The 22,557-nt window shown below is 45.2% G+C and overlaps 1 protein-coding gene across 9 annotated transcripts in view; it reads left to right on the top strand.

The window, feature by feature from the left end:
* Nucleotides 1-22,557, top strand: part of LOC119173563 (sphingomyelin phosphodiesterase) — a 1,093,949-nt gene that overhangs the window by 56,073 nt on the left and 1,015,319 nt on the right. For 7 of the 9 annotated variants that reach the window (XM_075896398.1, XM_075896399.1, XM_075896397.1 and 4 more), the window contains one exon: nucleotides 7,237-7,360. The exons of the other annotated variants lie outside the window; for them this stretch is intronic. In XM_075896398.1, the coding sequence (XP_075752513.1) occupies nucleotides 7,333-7,360 (28 nt within the window). In that variant the 5' untranslated portion in view covers nucleotides 7,237-7,332. Of the gene's footprint in view, nucleotides 1-7,236; nucleotides 7,361-22,557 lie in introns of those variants that run through there. 9 annotated transcript variants of the gene reach the window in all.

Genomic DNA, 22,557 nt, shown 5'->3' with positions numbered 1-22,557 from the left:
GTGGGAGGTAGTGGCCAGATACTGCACCAGGGTGGCCAATCTTTCTCTGGCGAGGGAGTGTGTTCCCGGCGGTGGGTACCGGTGAGGCCGCACCCCATGCCTCGTAATGCAGTTTCATCACCACGCGAATTTTTTTATCCGCTTGGGAACTGCGCGGCACCGGGATTTGAACCACGGACCTTTTGCATGCGAGGCGGATGCTCCAACCACTACGCCTTCGCCAGCATCATGGGCCATGATAACTTCGTTGCAAGTTCGGGTTAGCTCCAACGTTTCAAGGAGCACCACGACATTTTCGGGAGAGTGGTTTGCAGCAAATCACAATCTCTCGACGAAGCAGAGGCTACAAATTGGGCGAAAGAAAACATCGCGTAGCTGCAGAAAAAACACAGCACGTAGGACATCTTTAATGCGAACGAAACTGCTCTCTTTTTCAAGATGTTGCCACACAAGACTTTAGCCCTCAGAGGTGAGCCGTGCCGCGGCGGCAAACAACGTAAGCTGCGGATCACTGCACTACTTTGTGCCAACATGACTGGTTCTGAGAAGCTGCCAATTTTTATAATTGGCAAAAGTACATCCCCCCACTGCTTTAATTAAAAGGAAAAAGCAGCTCCCAGTCAAGTACACGGCCAATCACAAAGCCTGGATGACCAGGGATATTTTCGAAAAATGGCTTTTGAAATGGCATGAGAAGCTGGCAAAAGCAAACCGCAAGGTGTGCCTTGTTTTAGATAACTGCACCGCCCACCACACCGCTGCCGCGCTTTACAACATTGAGCTGTTGTTCCCCCTGCCAACTGCACAGCAAAAATACAGCCGCTTGACCAAGGCATGATCATGTCGCTGAAGGCAGGTTACCGGAAACGTGTGATTGACAGGCTTCTGCTCAACAGGAGGTTGAAGCGGGACACCGATGTTTACTTGTACACAGCTCTCGAAATGCTTCGAGCGGTGTGGATGAGTGTGACTGCGACCACGGTTGCAAACTTATTTCGGCAGGCTTCATTTGCTGCCACACCAGATGCCAGCGATGAGCCATCATCAGACGAGCCCGCTGCACTGGACGGTTTCGCCACATAGGACGAAGTCTCGGCATCATAGACGGCAGTTCGTGAAGCCATTGTCGTGCTTGACAGCGAGTCATTGTCGTGCCCGACAGCGGATACATGAACGGACGGGACGACACAGCCGGTTGCCGAGAAAGCGTGTGTCGAAGCATTGCTCAAGGCCGACTGAAGGCATAACGTTGAAGTATAGCCTAACTACCCAAATTGACAGGAATATATTCTTTGGAACGAAACAAAAAAAAAGCTTAAAGCATTTTCTTACTTTTCTATCGCCTTTATCGCTGCATTATCCGCGTCCACAACCGCAGCTTCACACGCGGTGGTTGTGGAAATTGGTTGTTTTGTTTTCAATCCACGTGCGCTGGCTGTGCATGTTGCTTCAAAACCACGTCGTTTTTTGCTATTATTGCATCTGCTGCGATTTCGTCCACTGTTTTTGTGTGAACGCAACATCGCTCTAACTGGTCGAGCGTTGAAGGTGCATGAACTTTTTTAGTTCTGCAACGTAGTCACCACACATAATCGTGACAAGAGCGACCACGGTTTCATCCACAGTTGTTGTGGCGAACGATCACCGCAATTCTGACAATGTGCCCTGGCCGCACGTGTCCTTTCGAAACCTAGAGCGTGTTGCTACTGGCCTTCGTTCCACGGTTTCGGCACTAAAGTTGAAATGACCCGCCGTGATGAGAAAAACAAACTCTGAACATCCAACATTTGGCCAAATGGACATAGTAGAACTTAGATGAAGAATTTCACGAATTCTTATATTTGCCGGGTTCGCATCATTGAGACTCTACTGTACGTTTAATGAACGCCTCCTAAATTCGTTCACAATAAAATGTGATGGGTTTGCGAAAAGCCTAGACTGGATTGGGCTGGATTTTTGTCAATGCGGCCAGATCACACAGAGAAATTTCAATTTCCAGGAAAATATCCTCACAACCGTACAAATGTAAAAGTGGCTGAAATCCAGGAGACTTGGTATGTATGCCGATCTACCACATACAGGAGGCCGCAATGTTGATTGGGAGTGCTCAAGAAATTCATGAATTTTAAAGGACGAGACAAAATTCCTGGACTTTCAAAGACCTTGAAAATGCATTTTTCAAATTCAAGGGGTTTGAAGGCCCTGCACGCACCCTGCCTATACTTTCCTTGGCATGATTGTCTAATAGTTCCCATCAATATTGTGATGATTGATTAATATGTCTGGTTCAACATCCCAAAACCCCCATATGATTATGAGAGACACCATCAATATTGTGTCTAACAAAGAAAAAACAAGCCCATAACTTTTCACTTTTTTCCTTCATCTATCAGAGTAACCTCTCAAACAGGAGAAAGAGAAACATTTACTGCATCACATTATCATTAACCTACAATTGGACAACCTTGCATGTATCTTATCGATTTGTGAAAGAGAGTGAATTAGACATGGTGAGATAAAAAAGGAGGGAAGTTTATACTGGCTGTCCTAAGAAACAGCAAAGCTGTATGATCTCAGGAGCTTAACGTGGCTCTTTTAGCTGGCACTAGGTTAGTGTTTTGTTGGTGTAGACAGAGCACAGTCGAACCACAGCATGCCGCAGACCCTGCAAGACTGTCGAAGCTAAGAAATAATGTGCAAAGCTGGCTATGGCACCCCTACTGTAGAAGTGCGTGCCATTCATCGCTCGTACTCCGCTCGCGTCATGCTCGGAAACTCATCGTGGCAGATGCACGGAATGTCTCTGTCGGTAGGTGCAGCTACCATATTTACTCGCGTAATCTTCGTACTCACATAATTCTCGCATCCCCTTCATTGTCGAACCGAAACACGATATTCTTCTGCGAGTAACTATTGCACCTCCGAAAATTGCAGCCGTAGGTTCGTTTGCACCTTCAACCACTGATCATGATGGCATACTAGAGTAACTGTGTATGGTCCTTTCGAGACCAGCGTAGTACAACTGCTTTACAATGCCGCCGGCGCCACCAACAATCATGCATTGCAGAGAAGCTGATGCTCGGGCCAATTTTGTGTGTTCCGACGCCGCCGGGGCATTGGCGCAAATCATCGCCAGTCAAGTTCAAAGCAAATCCGGCTGGTCTTCACGCCTTTTCTGATTGCGATTCATGAATGCGTGCAGGTGACTGTGGATCAGCTCTATGAGCGCGCCTGGTCTGCAGTTCTAAAATTAAAGCCATCGAAATGTTACAAAGACTGAGTAAAATGGTAAGATGTTCTACGAGTTTTACCAGCTGCTGAGTCCTCCTTCGTTTTATTGTACATGCTGAAAAAAAAACTGCACCATTCTTTGTTGCGGATTCATATCTGTTCAAACGAAGCCTAATTACCTATCTTTAGGAAAATAAAATATATTTATTCGCCACTGACGTAAGTAAAGAGAGTGGTTGTCGAATTCGCTGAATTTTACAGCGTAAGCTTTTGAGATCACAAGGGCCGATTCCGGCGCCGTAGATGTTCACCGCCGCCGCTGTCCATGACCGCTATCACACGAAACAAAAAGAGAAAAACTTGCATAAAAAAGATGTCGCTAGTGAGAATCGAACTTGAGCTTTTTCAGCGGCAGTCCAATACTCTACCGCAAAGCTACGCCAAAACTTTGAGCTGAACACAACTGACTTTATGTAGGCGGCATATTGGGTAAGAATTTGCATTTACATGTGAAATAATTTGTTTTAGAACAATGAAATAACAACCGTACGCCACACAACGCGAATTGTGCGAAAAGTGCACCATTAAGCTCTTATGCACTTCAAAAGCCTATATCATAACTCTTCGTTGAGTTGTATTCACCAAGACTAATCGGGTACTTTCATGTACTGTCAAGATCAAGGAATGTCGCATTTCACCAGCGTATTGTGAAAGCTGAATTTTCCCGCTCGTTACCTGAAAAAAGAATTCAGAAAATTTCCAAAATGTGAATTCCCCAAGACAAAAGAAGTTGATAATGTTCGCTCTGCTCTTTTCCCCACGCGCTAAGCAAGAACAACGCTTTTTTTACCACGCTATTTAGTCAGCTCTTACTTTGCACTTTTTTGGCAATCAGGCAAAAAAGCGGCTTTCAAGCACTGCAAAAAGTGCGTGAAGGACACAAGTCAAGTATGTCAATATGCAACACGACAAAACACACACACACACACACACACACACGCACACACGCACACACGCACACACGCACACGCACACACGCACACACGCACACGCGCACACGCACACACGCACACGCACACACGCACACACGCACACACGCACACACGCACACACGCACACACGCACACACGCACACACGCACACACGCGCACACGCGCACACGCGCACACGCGCACACGCACGCACACGCACACGCACACGCACACGCGCACGCGCACACGCACGCGCACACGCGCACGCGCACGCGCACGCGCACGCGCACACGCGCACGCGCACACGCGCACGCGCACGCGCACACGCACGCGCACACGCACACGCACACGCACACGCGCACACGCACACGCACACGCACACGCACACGCGCACGCACACGCGCACACGCACACGCACACGCACACGCACACGCACACGCACACACACACACACACACGGCAGGTGTGCCACCTGCAAAAACAGAGGGTGACTTCGCCGCATAGCTGGTTGCTAGCCAGGCAAGATGGCGAATCTATGCGCTACTCTTGTCCCATAGGAAGCATATACAGTTACCCTATGGCACGCGACTGCCTGACGCCATCTCTTGAGCATTATGCCTACTATCAGTGCATGAAAGTCCAATCCAAGCCAAGACAAAGTGGCGTGTTGCTCAAGTTGCATCCCGTTGGTGTACGTTGTGTAAGGCTGCTTTCAAGTTGAAAGCGATTGATCCTGTACTAAACAACGGGGCCGGCAGTAGGCACTCCGAATTTGAGTTTTGTCTCCACTACTGGGGACAGCAGTACAGGCAGCTGAAAGCCACGACGCGCGGCGCCTTCTGTGTGCCGAAGACTGGGACAGAGATGGCAAAACTATTTCTTCAGAAGGTATCTGCAGACAATGTTTCGTTAGATGGCCATCACTTCACTCTTGATGTTATAAGCTAACCTTTATCGAGCTCTCGCTGAGTAACGAGCGCTAACGCTTCACCCGCAAGCTTTGGGTTTGCCTTGCAGCTTGTGTGTCTCAAGTAAATCTTGCCTTGTGTTGAACCTGCGGTTTTATTTTTAAGTCATGATTAGCAGTAGCTCAAGGTTAGTTGCTAGCATAAGAATCCTGTTTTACAGACACTTCAGGGTTTCCTTGTTTTCTTTTCACTGTATACATCTTCAGTGAAAATTTTCCTTGTGTGATTTTTACACCACCCAACTTTTCCTCAGCTTCCCGTCAAAAAAAGTGGGAACATTATGGGAGTAAATATCTCATTAATATTGTGTAAAACACGAAAAACGAGCCCTTAAGTATACACTTGTTTTCCTTATTCAATAACGAGGGTCTCGTACTGGCAGACTTGGTGCCTCTAGGTTGTATACGGTGGACTATTGGTCAGCTGCCAATGAGTAATAAGTTCACGTGCTACGTGACGCCAAAGAGGCTCATAAAGAGTGTACCACACTCGCCGCCATGGCTACTAGTGGCGCTGACTGACACTTGATTGACATAGATACCCAATCAAGTGGCTGGGTGGATGGCTGTCATGGTAGCTCAGTGGTAGAGCATCGAATGCGTCATTAGAAGGTCGCAGGTTTGGATCCTGCCTACGGGAAGTTATCTTTTCACCCACTTTTCTTTCGTCTCCTTTACATTACAATTGGCCTAATAACTTCCCCTATACGTTCCTTGGCATTATTGGCTGTTAGATCTCATTAATATTGTGTAAAACATGAAAAACAAGCCCTTAAGTATACACTTGTTTCCCTTATATATATATATATATATATATATATATATATATATATATATATATATATATATATATATATATATATATATATATATATATATATATATATATATATATATATAGTAGAGATTTGGAAAGACTCGGGAGTGAAATACAACGTATTTATTAAAGGGCAAACCTGTGCCCACACCTCGAAATGACTATGGCCGTTGAACGTGTCAAAGATGTCCTTCCGCTGCCTTCTTCTTTCTATTCCAGACAAGTCCTGAGCGCGTGGCGCACATCAGCCGGGTCCAGCTGGGTGCTCGTGCCATCATCGTCTCTGCGGAACACTACACGGCATACATGTGTGTCCCTGTGCGCGTGGTGATGGGCACGTTGATTGAATGCAGGCAAGATGTCGCGGCATAGTCCCCCTCCTCAGACGCATCATCCCGATGCGTCAGGCAATGAATAGATTGCTGGCAGGCGTCACTGGTTTTCCGATGATCTTCCACAGTAAGGCTTAATCCAGACTACATGTACAACCTCTGTAGGGTTGCGGCGGTTCGAGCTCCCGTGTATAGCGGATCTGGCTTGGTACGTTACATCGCTTATAAGATGGAGTACTTTGTCAGGCCCGAAGTATTGCCTAAGAAGTTTTTCAGAAAGTTCACGGTGACGCTGGATCCATATTCATACTTTGTCACCGGGCTGATAATGCGCTTCGGTTCGATGCCGATTGTACCGGTTGGAGTCGATACGCTGTTAGGGGCGTACTCTGTGTCTCTCCATCTGTCGTGCTTCCTCGGCTCTTTGCAAAAAGTCGTCTAAGTCGGGTGGATTGCTGCTTTCATCATTCAGTGGTGACGTGACATTCAGTGGAGTGATGACTTGTCTGCCGAATACAAGTTCGAATGGTGTCACTCGCGTTGTTTCTTGAACGGCTGTATTATATGCGAACGTAATGCAGGACAATATTTCATCCCGCAGTTTTGTTAGACATCGACATATATTGAAAGCATATCAGTCAGAGTTCTGTTCAGGGGCTTCGTTAGGCCATTTGTTTGAGGATGGTATGCCGTAGTTCTACTCTGGTCTGTATGGATCATTCGCATCAGATATTTCATTACGTCTGCAAAAAAGCTGTGCCACGATCTGTAATACGACGCTGGGTGCACCATGTCTGAAGGCTATGTTGTTGATAAAGAACTTGGCAACTTCAAAAGCTGTTGCACTGTACTGCGAGTCAGTCTCAGCGTAACGAGTGAGATAGTCCATGGCTATGACTATCCACTTTTTGCGTGCAGTTGAAGTCGGAAACGGGCCTAGGAGATCCATGCTGACTTGTTGGATTGGGGCATGCAGCGGTTCTATTGACTGGAGGAGGCCTGCAGGTTTCACGGATGGAGCTTTGCGTTTTTGAAACTCAAGGCAAGTTTTCCCATAGTGCTGAACGGATGCTAAGAGTTTTGCCCAGTAGTATTTTAGACGAATTCTGGTGAATGTAGGACTGAGACCCATATGTCCAGGTAATGGCTCATCATAACATGCGCGCAGAATATCGTTTCGTAAAGGTGCAGGTACAACGAGGAAAAAGTTGTCATCATTGGGCTTGAAGTCCCTCTTGTAAAGGATCTCTTCTCGAAGACAGAACCAAAGGAGCCCCCTTGATAAAGTGCGCGAGACTTAAACGTTGAGTCCTTGCAGACGCTGTATAGGCGGCAGCAAATCGGGGTCATTTTGTTGTGTTGGGTGGTTTCTGTTACCCGAATGACGCCTAGAAACGGGTATTCTTCTTCCTCCGGCTCACTTGTCTCCAGTGGTGCGCATTACAGGCAGTCGGCGTCGCTGAGCTTTTGTCCAGATTTGTATACCACAGTAATATCGTACTCTTGTAGCCTAAGGCTCCATCTTGCTAGTCGGCTAGAGCGATCCTTAACATTCACCAGCCAAAACAGGCAATGGTGGTCGCTGACTGCTCGGAATGATTTAATGTAGAGGTACGGTCGAAATTGACCTATGGCCCAGATGACCGCAAGACACTCTGTTTCGGTTTCAGAGTAATTTGTCTCGGCTTTCGAAAGATTGCGTCTGGCATACACTATAGCATTTCTTTGGCGATTTAGCCGCTGGACTAATATGGCTCCGAGGCCGACGTTATGTGCATCAGTATGAACATAAGTTTTGGCAGTCTCATTGAAGTGGGTGAGGATCGAAGAGGCTTGAAGGCGGGTTACTAACTCATCAAATGTTTTCTGTTGTTCACAAAGGGCACGTTGTCGTTTGTTAGATTAGTAAGTGGTTCAGCAATGTTCGAAAAAGTTTCCACAAATCACCGATACTGCGTGCATAAATTCAGGAAACCACGTACAGACTTCTTGTCTTTCGGTGTCGGGAACTTCGCGATAGCAGCTGTCCTTTCGGGTCTGGATGAACGGCTTCGGAGCTGACAACGTGTCCGAGGAATTGAAGCTCTTCAAAACCAAAGTAGCATTTTTCTGGCTTGATGGTCAAGTATGCTGAACTAATTGCTTCTAATACTGTAAGAAGTTGCTGTAGATGTTGGTCAAATGTTGCGGAAAATACGACAACATAATTCCAGTACACTAAGCAGGACTGCCATTTCAGCCCCGCGAGGACAGCGTCCATGATTCTCTGAAACGTCGCTGGTGCTGTGCACAGGCCGAATGGAAGCTCTCTAAATTCGTAGAGGCTGTCTGGGGTTATGAATGCTGTCTTTTCATGGTCGCGCTCATCCACCTCAATTTGCCAATATCCGCTTTTGAGATCAAGGGAGGAGAAGCATTTAGCACTCCGTAGTCGATCGAGTGTATCATCGATACGCGGCAGAGGGTATGCATCCCGTTTCATTACGCCGTTCAGTTTCCGATAGTATACGCAGAATGGAAGGCTGTTATCTTTTAACAAGCACTACGGGAGTCACCCATGCACTGCTGGAAGGCTGGATCACGTCACCTCCCCCACTTGTTTCTTGATGACGTCTCTTTTCTTTTGCGATACTCGATATGACTGCTGGCAAATTGGTTTCGTTGCTTCTTCTGTTATATTACTGTGTTTCGCAATAGCCGTGCGTTTCTCCTTAAAGAACGTTCAAAACAGTCCAAAATTTCTTTTATGAGTGCAAATAATCGTTTCTTTTGACGATATGGGAGCCTATGATTGACGTTAACTGATACGTCGACGTTGCAATTCTCTTGTGCAGTGGTCGGCGTTGTCACTAAACTGCATAGTTCGGTCGCTATGAAGAACTCGTGGAAATAGGCGATAGCCATATCTTGCGCGATGTGCTGACATTCATTCCCAAAATTCGTAAGGAGGACAACTGAGCGTCCATTCCTTAAGTGAACAAGACCCCTCACCACGCAAATTCCTTTGTGTAAACAGAGCCCTACATTTTCATCCTCTATTCCTTTGTGGTTACAAAATGCCTTATTTTCGACAAGCACCATTACACTACAGCGTGGTGGCACTGTGACGTCATCATCAACAACGCGCAGAGCAGTAAGACATCGCTTTTCCTATTCCTTCACTGACATAGCTTGTTAGGTCGAAAATGTTGCCCTGTATTTGCGTAGATTAGTTATGGCTCCATTAGGTTGCATAAAATCCATTCCCAGTATAAGCTTCCTTCACCAGTCTGGCAGTACGATGAAGTCAGCAACGTAAATAAAGCCTCTTGTTTCGAGCGTTGAGCTGCATCTGCGAGGCGGCGTAACAATGTGGCCACCTACCGTGCGTATATGGGCCCCGCTCCATTTCGTCACAACCTTTTTTAGTTTCTTTGGAAATTTGTGACTCATTACCGAATAATCAGCGCTGGTGTCAAATAAAGCATTCACCTCGTATGCGTCTATTTTGAACCACAAGTCTGAAGTAATCTTCGCACGGCTGCGCTCATCCTCTGTAAATATAGCATCGTACCCTTGGAACCATGATAGAGGATCTTTGCAACTGTAGTTATCAGCGGCCTTACCTCCACAGGTCGCTTGCTTCAGCTTTCTGGGTGTGGGCTTGTAGAACGGTGCCCAGGCCGTGCGTAAGAAGCACGTAGGCTGAGTAGTTGGTAACGTCTGGGCGATGGTGATCTTGGCTGATGTTGGCGTGGAGTGAGTGGGCTCTGTGGAATGGACAGGTACTCTTTGATCTCCGCTGGCTGTTCGGCGTTTCGAGAGAATAGTGCGAATAACAGAAAGCCCCTTAATACTGCCTGTCGGTAAGGGTAGAACCTATCCAGGTGGCCTGCTTCCCCGCAATGGTAACACAAAGGCCAGTGCTCATGGTCACGCCAGATGTCACTTTTCCGGGGCCTTTAATCAACGTAGCTAGCCACACTACGGGCTCGTGGCAGGTAGGTAGCCATCGATTCCAGTGGACGAGGTGCGCTGCGTACCATCGTTGGCTAAAGAGCGGCCATCGCAACTGCTGCATTGTTGTGCGCCGCGGGCTGTCTGAGTATTTACGAGTACGTTGGGATGCGTTGGATTGGCTATGGCTCATGATTCGGCTCACGTATTGTCTGCCTCAGTTCATCTAGTACTACGTTGATGATAGGCAGTGTTGCTGTAGTGCGATGTGCTTGCAACTTGCTGAGCTCTTTGCTGATCAGCAACCTGAGGAGTTCTCGCAGGGCATCCATGTCACTTCGCTGGCCTCCAGAGAAGACATTGGCAGGTGCGTAGTTTATCCCAATTGTACTGTCAAGCCCACTGTTCTAGCGTTTTCTCGATGACTGTCGCTTCCATATGAAACGACGCAACTGTTCGTGGTGGGTTGCGTACGATAACAGCAAATGTCTTTTGCTTCACCCCACGCTTGATGTGGCGCAGCTTCTTATATTCAGTGATATGGGAATCTGCGCGCTTGAACTGGTGGATCATATCCTCGATGTACATAGCGACACTTTCGTTCGTGAGTTGGTTTCTGGTTTCATGCACAGCCTGCGCCTTTTCTTTGCGATTCGTGCTGGCATAAGTAGCCAGAGCTTGTCACTGAAATTCATCCCAGGTAGTGAAGGAGGTTTAATGGTTCGCATACCACGTCTTTGCAAAGTCCTCCAAAGCAAAGTATACGCAACGGAGCTTCTCTCTCTCGTCCCAATCGTTCAAACTTGCCACTCTCTCAAAGAGGTTCAGCCAATTTTATACGTCCTTATAAGAGTCGCCATAAAATACTGGTGGCTGGTGAGGCTGATTCATCACCACGTGGGCTGGTGTTACCTGTCTTGTCATGGTGGTGTGGTACATTGACTGAGTTCTCCTCGGCGTGAAGTGGAGTGGACTGAATTCTGGTGAATCACCTCGAAGACGGCGACTGGTCTTCTGATGCACAGGTGTCAGCTCCACAGCATCAACTCGCTGGTGGTCGAACTACGCTGTCTTGCGTTCGTAGGGCTTTGAATAATTACCCAGCACCTCCCCCAGAAACTTAGTGATGTTGACGGACTAGGGGGTATAATAAAGCGTATTTATTCGTAATTTTCACCACCTAAAGAGAGCGCTATTGCAAACTCAACATGGCTGTCGTTTTAGGGATCGTGGTGCCGGCGTGCCAGCAGCCGCCGCCAGTGTGTCCGTCACTTCGAACTGTGTAGTATATCCTGCTGCAGCCACCGTGCTGTCAAAGCTTTGCTCTGAAAGCGATTGACTCTAGCGGGTATTATATTCGATGCTGCGTGTTTAGAAATGCGTGTGTGGCGTATATTGAAGGAAAACAAGTCTTCAATGCCGGGCACAACGTCTTCTGCGGTGTGAAGGAATGCACGCAGAGCTTTGTGAATGCTGCTCGTGCCACGGCCGGGGAAGATTGAGCGACCGCGCTCGTGCAAAGCGCGAAACCTCGCCTTTGACTGCACCGCGTCTGCATAGCGGTATCCAACATATTTCGTGATTCTTCTAGCTCAGCAAGCAAACAATAAAGAGGGAATCATTGCTATTTCGACTCTGTACCTGTCCGACTTCAGAATATTCGTAGTTTGAAAATTGCCAGCGACAAATATAAAGCATCAGCGAACCGCCAAAATGAGGCTGACTGAACGATGTCATGGGCTGGCTGCGTGGGCATCTGCCAAACGACTGTTACGTTGAATACCGCATAGTGACACCACCATCTGTGAAAGTTGCAAATTAAAGGGTCAACCTGTGCCCACAACTCACATTGACTATGGTCGTAGAACGTGTAAGTCGAACACCAAATATGTCCTTCTGCGGCCTTCTTCTTCCTTTTCCAGAGAAGTCCTGAGCGCGTGGCACAGATCAGCCGGATCCAGCTGGGTTCTCGTGCTGTCATCGTCTCTGCGCAAGCAACACTAGATGGCGCGCATGTGTGTCCCTGTGCGCGCAGTGATGGGCACGTTGTTTGAATGCAAGCAATATGTCGTGGCAATATATATATATATATATATATATATATATATATATATATATATATATATATATATATATATATATATATATATATATATATATATATACCCTCCCCTCCTGTCTCCACAGGATATAAAAAGGCACGGAACATGTGTAAATAGTATTATGCCTTGAAAAAGACAGGGTTCCTGTCGAAACGTCGGCACAATAAACAGTTGTTATGTGAAAGCGCATCTACTTTCATATTTATAACCTTGCGGCAACCGAAGTTATTCTTCTGCATATATATATATATATATATATATATATATACATATATATATATATATCTATATATATATATATATATTGTGTAGAGAGGAAGAAGAATATGTGCCGCAGTGGGTCACGCCTTTAGGAAGAGGAGCCGAGCGCGAGCTGTTGCCCCGAGCGTTGTGTATCCTGCGTCGGTTCCTGCCGCCCGGTTCCCGCATCAGTAGACCTGCTGTGCAAGCACTACTTGTGCCAATAAAGCCCGTTCCAGAGTGGTGGAGGTGCTGGGTAGCTCAACCTGGAACTCCGCAACCGGAAACTACCTGCCATCCTAGACATGGCTGAAGAAACCATCCAGCAAGGTACGACCCAGCCTCCGATGGTCATCGTTCCCACTGCGCTACGCGTACGCGATCCACCTTTTTTCGACGGTACTGATGAGCAAGACGTCGAAGATTGGCTGTCGACATTTGAAAAGGTAGGCGCAAGCAACAAGTGGGACGACCCTTCGAAGCTGCAATATGTGCCCTTAGACCTGAAAGAGGTGGCTAGTCTCTGGTTTAACAACCACCAGTCGGAATTTGCCACTTGGGGTGCCTTTAAGCTACGCATTGCCAATGTGTTCGGTCGCCCCGAGGTACGCAAGCTCCGTGCTGAACAGCGCCTACGGGGACGCGCACAGCTTCAAGGAGAAGGCTTCACAAGCTACATCGAGGATGTGCTCGACTTGTGCAAGCGCCTTGACCCTTCAATGATTGAGGCAGACAAGATCAAACATATTTTGAAGGGTATAGACGACGACGCCTTCCAGATGCTGCTGGCCAAGGGCCCACGTACCGTGTCCGAACTCGCCACTCTTTGCCAGAGCTTCGAGAAGTTGCGCAAACAACGAGTCATGACACGGCGTCCAACGGCTACCGATGAAACTCTCGCGGCATTGAGCCTGGGTGGAGACCACAGCGCAATAATGTCCGAAATCAAACGATATGTGCGCGAGGAGGTGGCCCGACAACTTTCGTGCCTGTCGTATCTAGCGGCAACGAAACCCTCTTCTGAGCGTCTCGCTCCCGCCATCAGGCAGGTAATACAGGCGCAGGTCTCCGAGGCATTGCCGTCCGTCTCTCAGACAGCACCCGTCACCGCACCATTGACTTATGCTGCTGTTGCTGCTACTCCACCACGACCTCCGCTTGGGCCGACTCCCCAGCCTGTACGAGTATCAACGACGCCATTTCCAGCAACACAACAGCGCTATAACGGAAACCCTTGGCGCACAGTTGACAATCGCCCGATCTGTTACGCATGCGAATATCCTGGTCACGTGGCGCGCTTCTGTCGCCGGCGCTTCGCAACGGGTCCGGCTGCACCTCCGAGGTACCCTGACTACTCTTTACCGGCCCCGTACAACGCGCAACGAGAACTGCCACGTCAATGCGACCGACAATCAGTGGAACGCGACCCGTCACCAACCGAACTAGACCACCGCCCTGCTGCCGACTACCGATCATTCGGTCCCCGTCGCTCATCCTCACCACGCCGCTACCGTTCTCCGTCCCCTCTGCGTCGCCGCCCGAACCCTGTAGAGACGGAAAACTGACTGCCGCAGCTCCGGAGGCACGAGCTGCGAAATCGGCGCATTGTACAAGTCCTCGCCCGTCCCCCACAAACGTTCTGGAAGTGTTTGTTGAAGGTATACGAACTCTTGCGCTTGTTGATACGGGTGCCGCCGTATCTGTGATGAGTCAAAAACTCTGCCGTTCGATACGAAAAGTAACGACGCCGCCTTCAGACGTTTTGCTGAATACCTCGAGTGCGCAACCACTTCGACCAGTCGGAGCATGCACGGCGAGAGTAAACATTCAAGACGTCCTGTACCACATTGAGTTTCTCGTGTTGACCACTTGTACCCACGACATGATACTTGGATGGGATTTTTTGTCACGCCACCACGCCGTAATTGACTGCGCTCGCGCGCAGGTGGAATTATCTGTGTTTTCAGATGCGCCATCTACCGACAATGAGTGCACTCACCTGGGCAAGCTTCTTGTTGCTTCCGACGTTGATATTCCTCCTCTTAGTGCCATCGTTGTCCCCGTCAATCGCACTGAATTATCCGGCTCTACCGTTGTGTTCTCGCCATCTGACGTTTTCAGTCGCCGCCACGGTACGTCTCTGCCATACGCCGTTCTGCCACCTCACCAGGATACTTCCGGAATTGTCGTTTGCAATCCTAGCTCATGCCCTCTCACCTTAAGAGCTCACGAAACACTGGGCTATGTTCGTTCTGTTGATGACAACGTTATTGTGCCTATTGAGTCCCACGACCCTGGCCAGCAACTTCAACTGAACGCCGTTACTCCTCTTTTTACGCCGGATGACTACTCCTCAGATATCTTCAATCGTTCCATCGACAGCAAGCTTCCTCCGGATCAACGGGACCAGTCAATAACCCTTCTCCATGAATTCCGAGATTCATTTGACCTTCCTAAAAAGGCATTGAGTCAAACTAACACCGTCGCTCACACAATCTACACTGGAACGCACCCTCCTTTGCGGCAAGGCCCCTACCGCGTATCACCCAAGGAACGAAGTGTAATTGCAGAACAGGTGGATGATATGCTTCAGCGCGGCGTCATCAAACCATCTTCTAGCCCCTGGTCTTCACCTGTGGTGCTAGTGAAGAAAAAAGACGGTTCGATTAGATTTTGTGTCGACTACCGGCGACTGAACAAAATTACCCGGAAAGATGTATACCCTCTTCCCCGCATCGACGACGCTATCGATTGCCTACAAGGTGCCGAATTCTTTTCTTCGCTGGACTTACGTTCAGGTTACTGGCAGGTTCCGATGGCAGAATGTGACCGTCCCAAAACAGCATTCGTTACGCCGGATGGCCTATACGAATTCATGGTTATGCCATTCGGTCTGTGCAATGCACCTGCAACGTTTGAGCGAATGATGGACAGCGTTTAACGCGGCCTTAAATGGCAGATATGCTTATGTTACCTCGATGATGTTATTGTATTTTCTCCTGATTTCCCTACCCACGTCGACCGTCTGCGCACCATTATTCAGTGTCTTACCAAGGCAAACCTGCAGCTTACCCTTACGGAAACGCCATACATGGCCCATATATAAGTTATATCTGGCCATAGATAAGCATATATGGCAGCATATGTGGCCACATATAAGCATACATGGCAGCATATGTGGCCACATATAAGCATATATGGCAGCATATGTGGCCAGATATAAGCTTATATGGATGTATATCTGGCGGAGTCGGTTCATGTATGGGGTTATATACGGCCATATATGACGCGGTTGGCCCATATAAGGAGTCAAATCCGGCCAAATAAGGCACGGCCACACCATATATAACATATCAAGTGGGTCCTTATATGTGGAAGTGCTCTCTTATTTGGGATGAACCACGTATCTATTTAGCACCGTGATCACACTTTTATGCGAATTGTAATATATAACAATTTGTACACAAAGCTGACCTGCTTATTTTTCATAACAATAGGAGTATTAAATATATATGTTGTTTCTGCCATGCAAAAAAACCGAAATTTCAGGTCAGCTTTGTGTACGTGATAGTTGCAACTCAGTTGAAGGCATATATGCATGCATTCGTGTAATTTAACTCGTACATTTTTCATGGCTTTAGGTTTGAAACAATAAGTTGCCATTAATACGACGTAAATAATGTATACAAGAGCAGACATGTTTTACGAGGTAGGAATCGTGTGAAGTCACAAAACGTATTGAAGCTTCCGAACCTCGCTATTACTATAGAGCAATCCTATATAGTATTATGTAAAGACAAAATTCATGCAAGTTATATTGTTCACATAATTGCATTGTTTAAAGTGGCCGCAAGAAATAGTAGTTTCAATGCACTTTTAGCTTCCACATCGGTGGACAAAATTTCTGATTATTTGAAAGCTTTGATGGCTATATGCTCCCTTTATATAACAAGATTTCTATTAATCCTGTTGACCCCTCATCTGCGATTGCTTTCAGCAGCCATTTACTAAAATCGCATGCGCAGTGCAATGTTTAAGGGAGTATTTTCAAAAACAAAAAGAACTTACGTGAATGCAACTTGCAGGCACTATTATGATTACATTCAAGATGGAAGTTCTACTAATTTATTGCAAAAATACATCGTGCGTTTCCTTCGGCTACGTATAATGTTCCTGGCTGTGCACATAGTAAATTTATCAAAAATTTTATGATTGCACAAGTGAACAATTAATTTATTGTAATGTTTGCAAGCGTCAAATAAATCTCACGTCATAGACATGTACGTTAAGAAAGGTGCAACTGACTCACACGTGATACATATTTATTGGACCATGTAATGAAATGCTGAAGCTTTATAGCAACATTTAACGTAGGCTGCCAAATTCACGAAACTTCTATTTTGTGTCGGTGTGTCATTACTTGGTCGAGGTCACTAAAGTGCACGTGCCATCATCAGGATGAGCCTAAACATTGCCTTGTGAATACAATTAGTATGACACATTTTTTTTGCGGGCTGGCGTGATACCTAAGCCAAACTCTACATTATGTAAACAGCCCCTTGCTGTGCAGGCGCGTAACAATTCAAACTGCTTGCGAACATATCCTTTCAACACCAACACGGTAGTGCACTTACTTATAAGATATGTATGCCGGTACATACTCACCAAACTGCGCAAGTGCACACTCGCGTATAGAGATTCATGGGCACCAGGACACTGGCATTTCATTCAATGTGGCTAGATATTTTCGGCCATGTCCCAATGATATGAGTGTATTATTATTATTATTATTATTATTATTATTATTATTATTATTATTATTATTATTATTATTATTATTATTATTATTATTAATGTTGTTGTTGTTGTATTTCGTAAAACGTCCAACAGCAAATCCATATGCTGTCATACTGTGTTGTTATGTAAGTTTTATGAGATCGGTTATCTTGGTGTTCTTTTTGATAGCATGCTGAATTTTTTCTACTTGCATTAAATGTGCTGCCATGCGAGGCCTTCATTCTCTTCCTGTTGGCTCAACATATCGCGAGAATCCGGTTCTCCTACAGCCTTCTACAAATGGTACACCGTGATATGTTGTGCTCAACTTGAGTATATATGCATATCTGATTTGGAATGGCCTTGCTAAATCCAGCAGTAGCGCCACTGAGTGAGTCCAGAAAAATTTCATAAGCATTTACCCCCATCGTTTCACTAGAATCCTTTCAATACTGCTGGAATATTATATTTGCCATCAGTTATTGGCCGACAAAATCGCGCTGAGCTGTTATTGATTTACAAGCTAGTTCAGGGTGAGATATTCTGCCCTTCTCGGTTGAATAATTTTCAAACTTTGCGTAAGTTATCGAGAGAGAATCAACCGTTGCATGTACCTACCAGCTTCTTTCAACACTCTATCCTTTACAGAATACCGAGTCTCTCTAACGTCAACTTTCTTGATTCGTTATGCTTTTCATCGTCTACAGTCATTTTGTTTTGTCAGTGAGGGCTGCCCTGTCCTAACGTAGATTTGCATATGCACAGATTCTTTCCTTTTCCGTCTTTCAGGAAGCCTTCGGCACGGTTGTGTATATTCCACATTATTTTTCAGTCCCATTCCATGAATATCTACTCTTTTGTTTGTTGTTCCCATTGTGCATTGATTTTTTTCGACAGCTCCTTTTTGCTATTTTAATTGATTTGCTTTTCTGTGAAAAGTCTGTAATGTATGTTTATTTTTGTTTGATTTTTGCGCGCGCCAGCGTGAAAAACCCTGTGGTTGTTCTTGGATACGTTAAAATGATTGATTGATTATTGGTTGATTGAATAATAATATTATCATTATAAGTCCTTGCGAAATAAGATGAAAATTTGGCTGAAACGCGTCTTCGTAGCCAGCGTACACGAAGCAGTGATTTCAGCTCCACGGAATGCCTGTCTCAAAGGTCCTCCACGTGCAGCTTTTTCGGCTCGCGGGAGTAAGTTGAAATCCATTGTCCGAAAAAACTCGCCTGACTGCATTGGTGGCAAGGGGTGTGCACAGTAAAAAAAAATACAAAAAAGGGCGCCCATCGGAAGGGTGGACAATTTGGAGAACGTAGTTCGAAGAAGCGCACGTAGGCGCCCTGCAGCCCTGCCGTGGCTTACACCAGTCTGTCGACACAGCAGGAAAGAGAGTGCCGCGGCCCATTTCAAGTAACGACGAAGAAAATAGTTTGCACAAACATTCAGTCGTATGGTAATAACATTGCGTCAATAATTGTTAAAAAATGAAACGTCGTTCGCCAATAAGCTCAGGAAAATTTAGTTCTAGTGAAAAGTGCGTAAACCATTGATCTCAAGGAGTAATGTAATGTTCATTGTGATGTGCATGGCATGCACTGTATCCATCCGCGCCATTGTTGCTTTTTTGCTCGCCGGAGTCATGGGTGCCGTGCTGATCGAGTTTGTTAATTTTCATTCCTTTTGCTCTTATTTCGTGTTCAACTACTGCTCCAATTTACACAAGATAATCGTGCAGCTCTCAGGAATCTACTTCTCTGTACGTGGTGAAATTGTGGACGGACGTGGAAGTGTTTTTGTGTGCGTGTGCATCTGTGCGCTGCTGGATTGGCGATCGTCAACTTTTCGTGCGAGAAAAAAATGGATACTCATGCTTGCGGGCAATCGTTCCTTCAAAACTTCTTCCTAAAGCAGTCGAATGGACGTGGTGGCTTTAAGGTGTGAATAGGTTATCAGGATTAACAGGCTCCTTGAAAGACAAGTCTCAGTTAAATGTTAAGGTAAGTTCATCATTTTCATTACCTTCGCACGTTGTTCATAAATATGATTACTCGAAAACATACCACATTGCATGCTTGCTAAGTAAATACCTTTATGCTAAATTCGTGGTTACGTCATTACGCTTTTTTGTTTAAGCGATACGACAACACTTTCTTTTTTTTCACTCGATCCAGACAGTGCTCTATTTAATAAAAAAATCTACGCCAGAAAATTGTTGGTTTCGTGCCATTGTACTTTTCATAAATATATTGATGTAAATATACTTGTGTTGTATTTTTCTCATTTTAACGCTTGAGGAAAAACCGAAGATAAATTACAACTTGCGCAATTACAAATAAAGAAGAGTTGCATATCTCCAACTTCAAAGGTGTCATGAGATTTATGAGCCCACGTTTGAATTTGTCTTGCGTTTGAATTTATCTTTCTTCGTCTACGTTCCACTTGTTTTTATATTTACGTGTGTTTTGATAAGGGCACGCAGTTAAAATTTTGTTGCTAGTTTGATTCTTCAAAACAGGGTGCTATGTCACGGATCCAAATGGAAAAACTTAAGAATAGCCCGTAATTTCGTTTCCGCCATCTACAATCAGGGTGATATAAGTGTAAATTTGACTGGAATGCGTACATCACACACGAAATTATCGTTACTGATGTCGCAACATCGCGTGGTTATCTTGAGGAACTGCGCATACCCGCATACATAGTTACACAAAATAATGCGATGTCACGTTTTAATCCGTGAGCACTGTAGATAGTTTTACGCAAGCCGACAAATAAACTGGTATGATGCATTAGGGCTTGCTACTGTGTGAAAAAAAGGGGGGACCGTTAAGCTCCGTTTTTCACAGTTGAACGTGATAGCAGTATCGATCATGTTTCTTGTGCGTAATTCAATCACTTAGTGTGTACTCTTTATTGCATGATGCTACTTGAACAAATTTAATTGTGAAATAGTACTGTGTAATTGAGAAGGTTGAAAGTGTCTCAATGAAGGTTTCGCACATGGCTGCATTTTGTGTAAAAAAGGGGTAACATAGTTTAAAGAACAAGAAATATTATGTAATTACCGAGTTGCGCGAAAAAATTAAAATACAAAAGGAAGACGCCTAGACGCAGCACACACTGACAGCTGAAACATTGTTGGAGAAAACAGACATACGTATATATGCGGTTACGAGAACACGTGCGGTGAAAGAAAAGGATTAGATGAGCAGACAGATTGTATAAATGATGCGCTTCCAGGAAAGCTACCTCAGTAGCAAGCAACATAAGTGAGAGTTACGTGACACATGAATCCCCAGCTTTGTTTAAGAAATACGCCTCTCCGATTTTCCGCGCTATACCGTGTCACTGAATCTAGCTTTAACTACCGTATTCCGAACAAGGGCGCGCAGCCACACTCTCTACAATATGATGATTGGATAGAGAATGGTTGTTAATTCCTTTAGAGAAGCTTTTGGATCTTTAATTATATAAATGAATTCTAAATAATACTTCCCACACGACAGCGCAGTGCCATCCACCACACGATGTCCACACTGTGAAAGAAAATGATCAGATGTCTGCTCATCTAGTCACTTTTTTCTACCTCACGTGTTGTCGTAACCGCATACATATGTCTGTTTTCTCCAATGAAGTTTCAGTTGTTAGTGTGCGCTGTGTCCAGGTGTCTTCCTTTCGCACTTCAAATTTTTTCGCGCAACTAAGTTAAGATGAAGTACCAACTCGCCCAGCAGAACGTGCTTCTCAATATAATGTGTGTAAAATGTTTTAGAACTTTATGCACCCACTACGCAGTCGTGAGAGAATACGTGCAGTAACCAGTGTGCCTTTTGTAATGGTTGGCTGTCTTTCGACCGCAAAGTCACGTTGGTAACAACGTGTTGTGATGCTTGATGACAATACACGCTTTTATATGCAATATAGCTGCGATAATAAATGCTGTGTTGTGAAACCTGTATGCAGGATACATGTATTTGTTAAGCATGACAGTTATTTTCCTTGCATTTACAACAAGAGGAAGTTATTCATGCTTTATTTCCAAGCAGATGCATAGCTGTGTGGTAGAGCACTTGCATGCTATGCAAATTGCCTGCATGATTTCGATCATCACTCAAACCCGAAAATTTACAATATTTGTTTTATTTGCATTCTTTCAATTTTCGATCATTGACAAGACGGTTTTTCACAAAGAGCCACCGATGCTTACGCCAGAATTTCTGCAGAATGAGCTCTTTACCACTGTTACGTTAATGATGCATTATTGGCAAAATGGAAAGCGTATTATGTTTACAAAGTACATTTTTAGTGTCCCGTTGGCAAGAAATGTTGTTAAATGCCTCCGTTCCCATGCGCACAGAGACCTATAGACACCAGTTTTAGCAGTCGTTCTATAGGTCATTAGTCACAATACTTGTACATAACAAGCTTGCATACCAATCACTTTAGACCAAACTCCTTAAAAGTTGATTATCAACTCATTTATGTTATTGAATGCACACGCAGTTCATACGGTCAATAGCAAGTCAATATTTCGTTTTGACTGACTATGGACGCTCCATTGACACGCGAGAAAAGTTTTAAACATAACACACTGTGAAAAATATCTTTACGAAACTCAAATTCGGTTCTTTTATGCCATTTATTTTGTCAAGTCGGAATCGATAAAGCGGAATATTTACTTGCACTGTACTATTTCTCAGACCGTGTTGACCATAGGTTCAAGATAAGAATAATCGCATGCAAGACTGACGTGTTTCAAAATGATTTTTACAAAAACAATTACAAGATGGAACCAGCTGCCTTCTAGCCTTGCCTCTACCCTCCCAAATATTTGTTTTATTTCATGTTAGAATTGTTCCGATTTATATGTTAGAACATGTTCCGATTTGTATATGAATTTCTCTTGCAGATTGTGATTCAGGTGACTTTGATTATTTGTTTGGCTGACTATGTATTTTTTGTATTCTACTTTTCGTAAATGCTCCCCCAATGTAATGCCAATTGGTGCTGTGGGTAATGAAATAAATAGATAAATAAAAAAGTGTCGATAAGTAAGCAATAAATTTAAGCACAAAGAATGTATCTCTTCAGGAAAAGTGGACTAACAGTGACATGTGCCCACCACAAACTTTAAATATGATGCCAAGTTACATTCTAGCAAATAGTTGTTGAGAATAAC

The sequence above is a fragment of the Rhipicephalus microplus genome, chromosome 5 (assembly GCF_043290135.1).
Source record: "Rhipicephalus microplus isolate Deutch F79 chromosome 5, USDA_Rmic, whole genome shotgun sequence".
NCBI lineage: Eukaryota > Metazoa > Arthropoda > Arachnida > Ixodida > Ixodidae > Rhipicephalus > Rhipicephalus microplus.
Note: the sequence above shows the minus strand (reverse complement) of the source record. Positions and strands in the feature narration are given on the sequence as shown.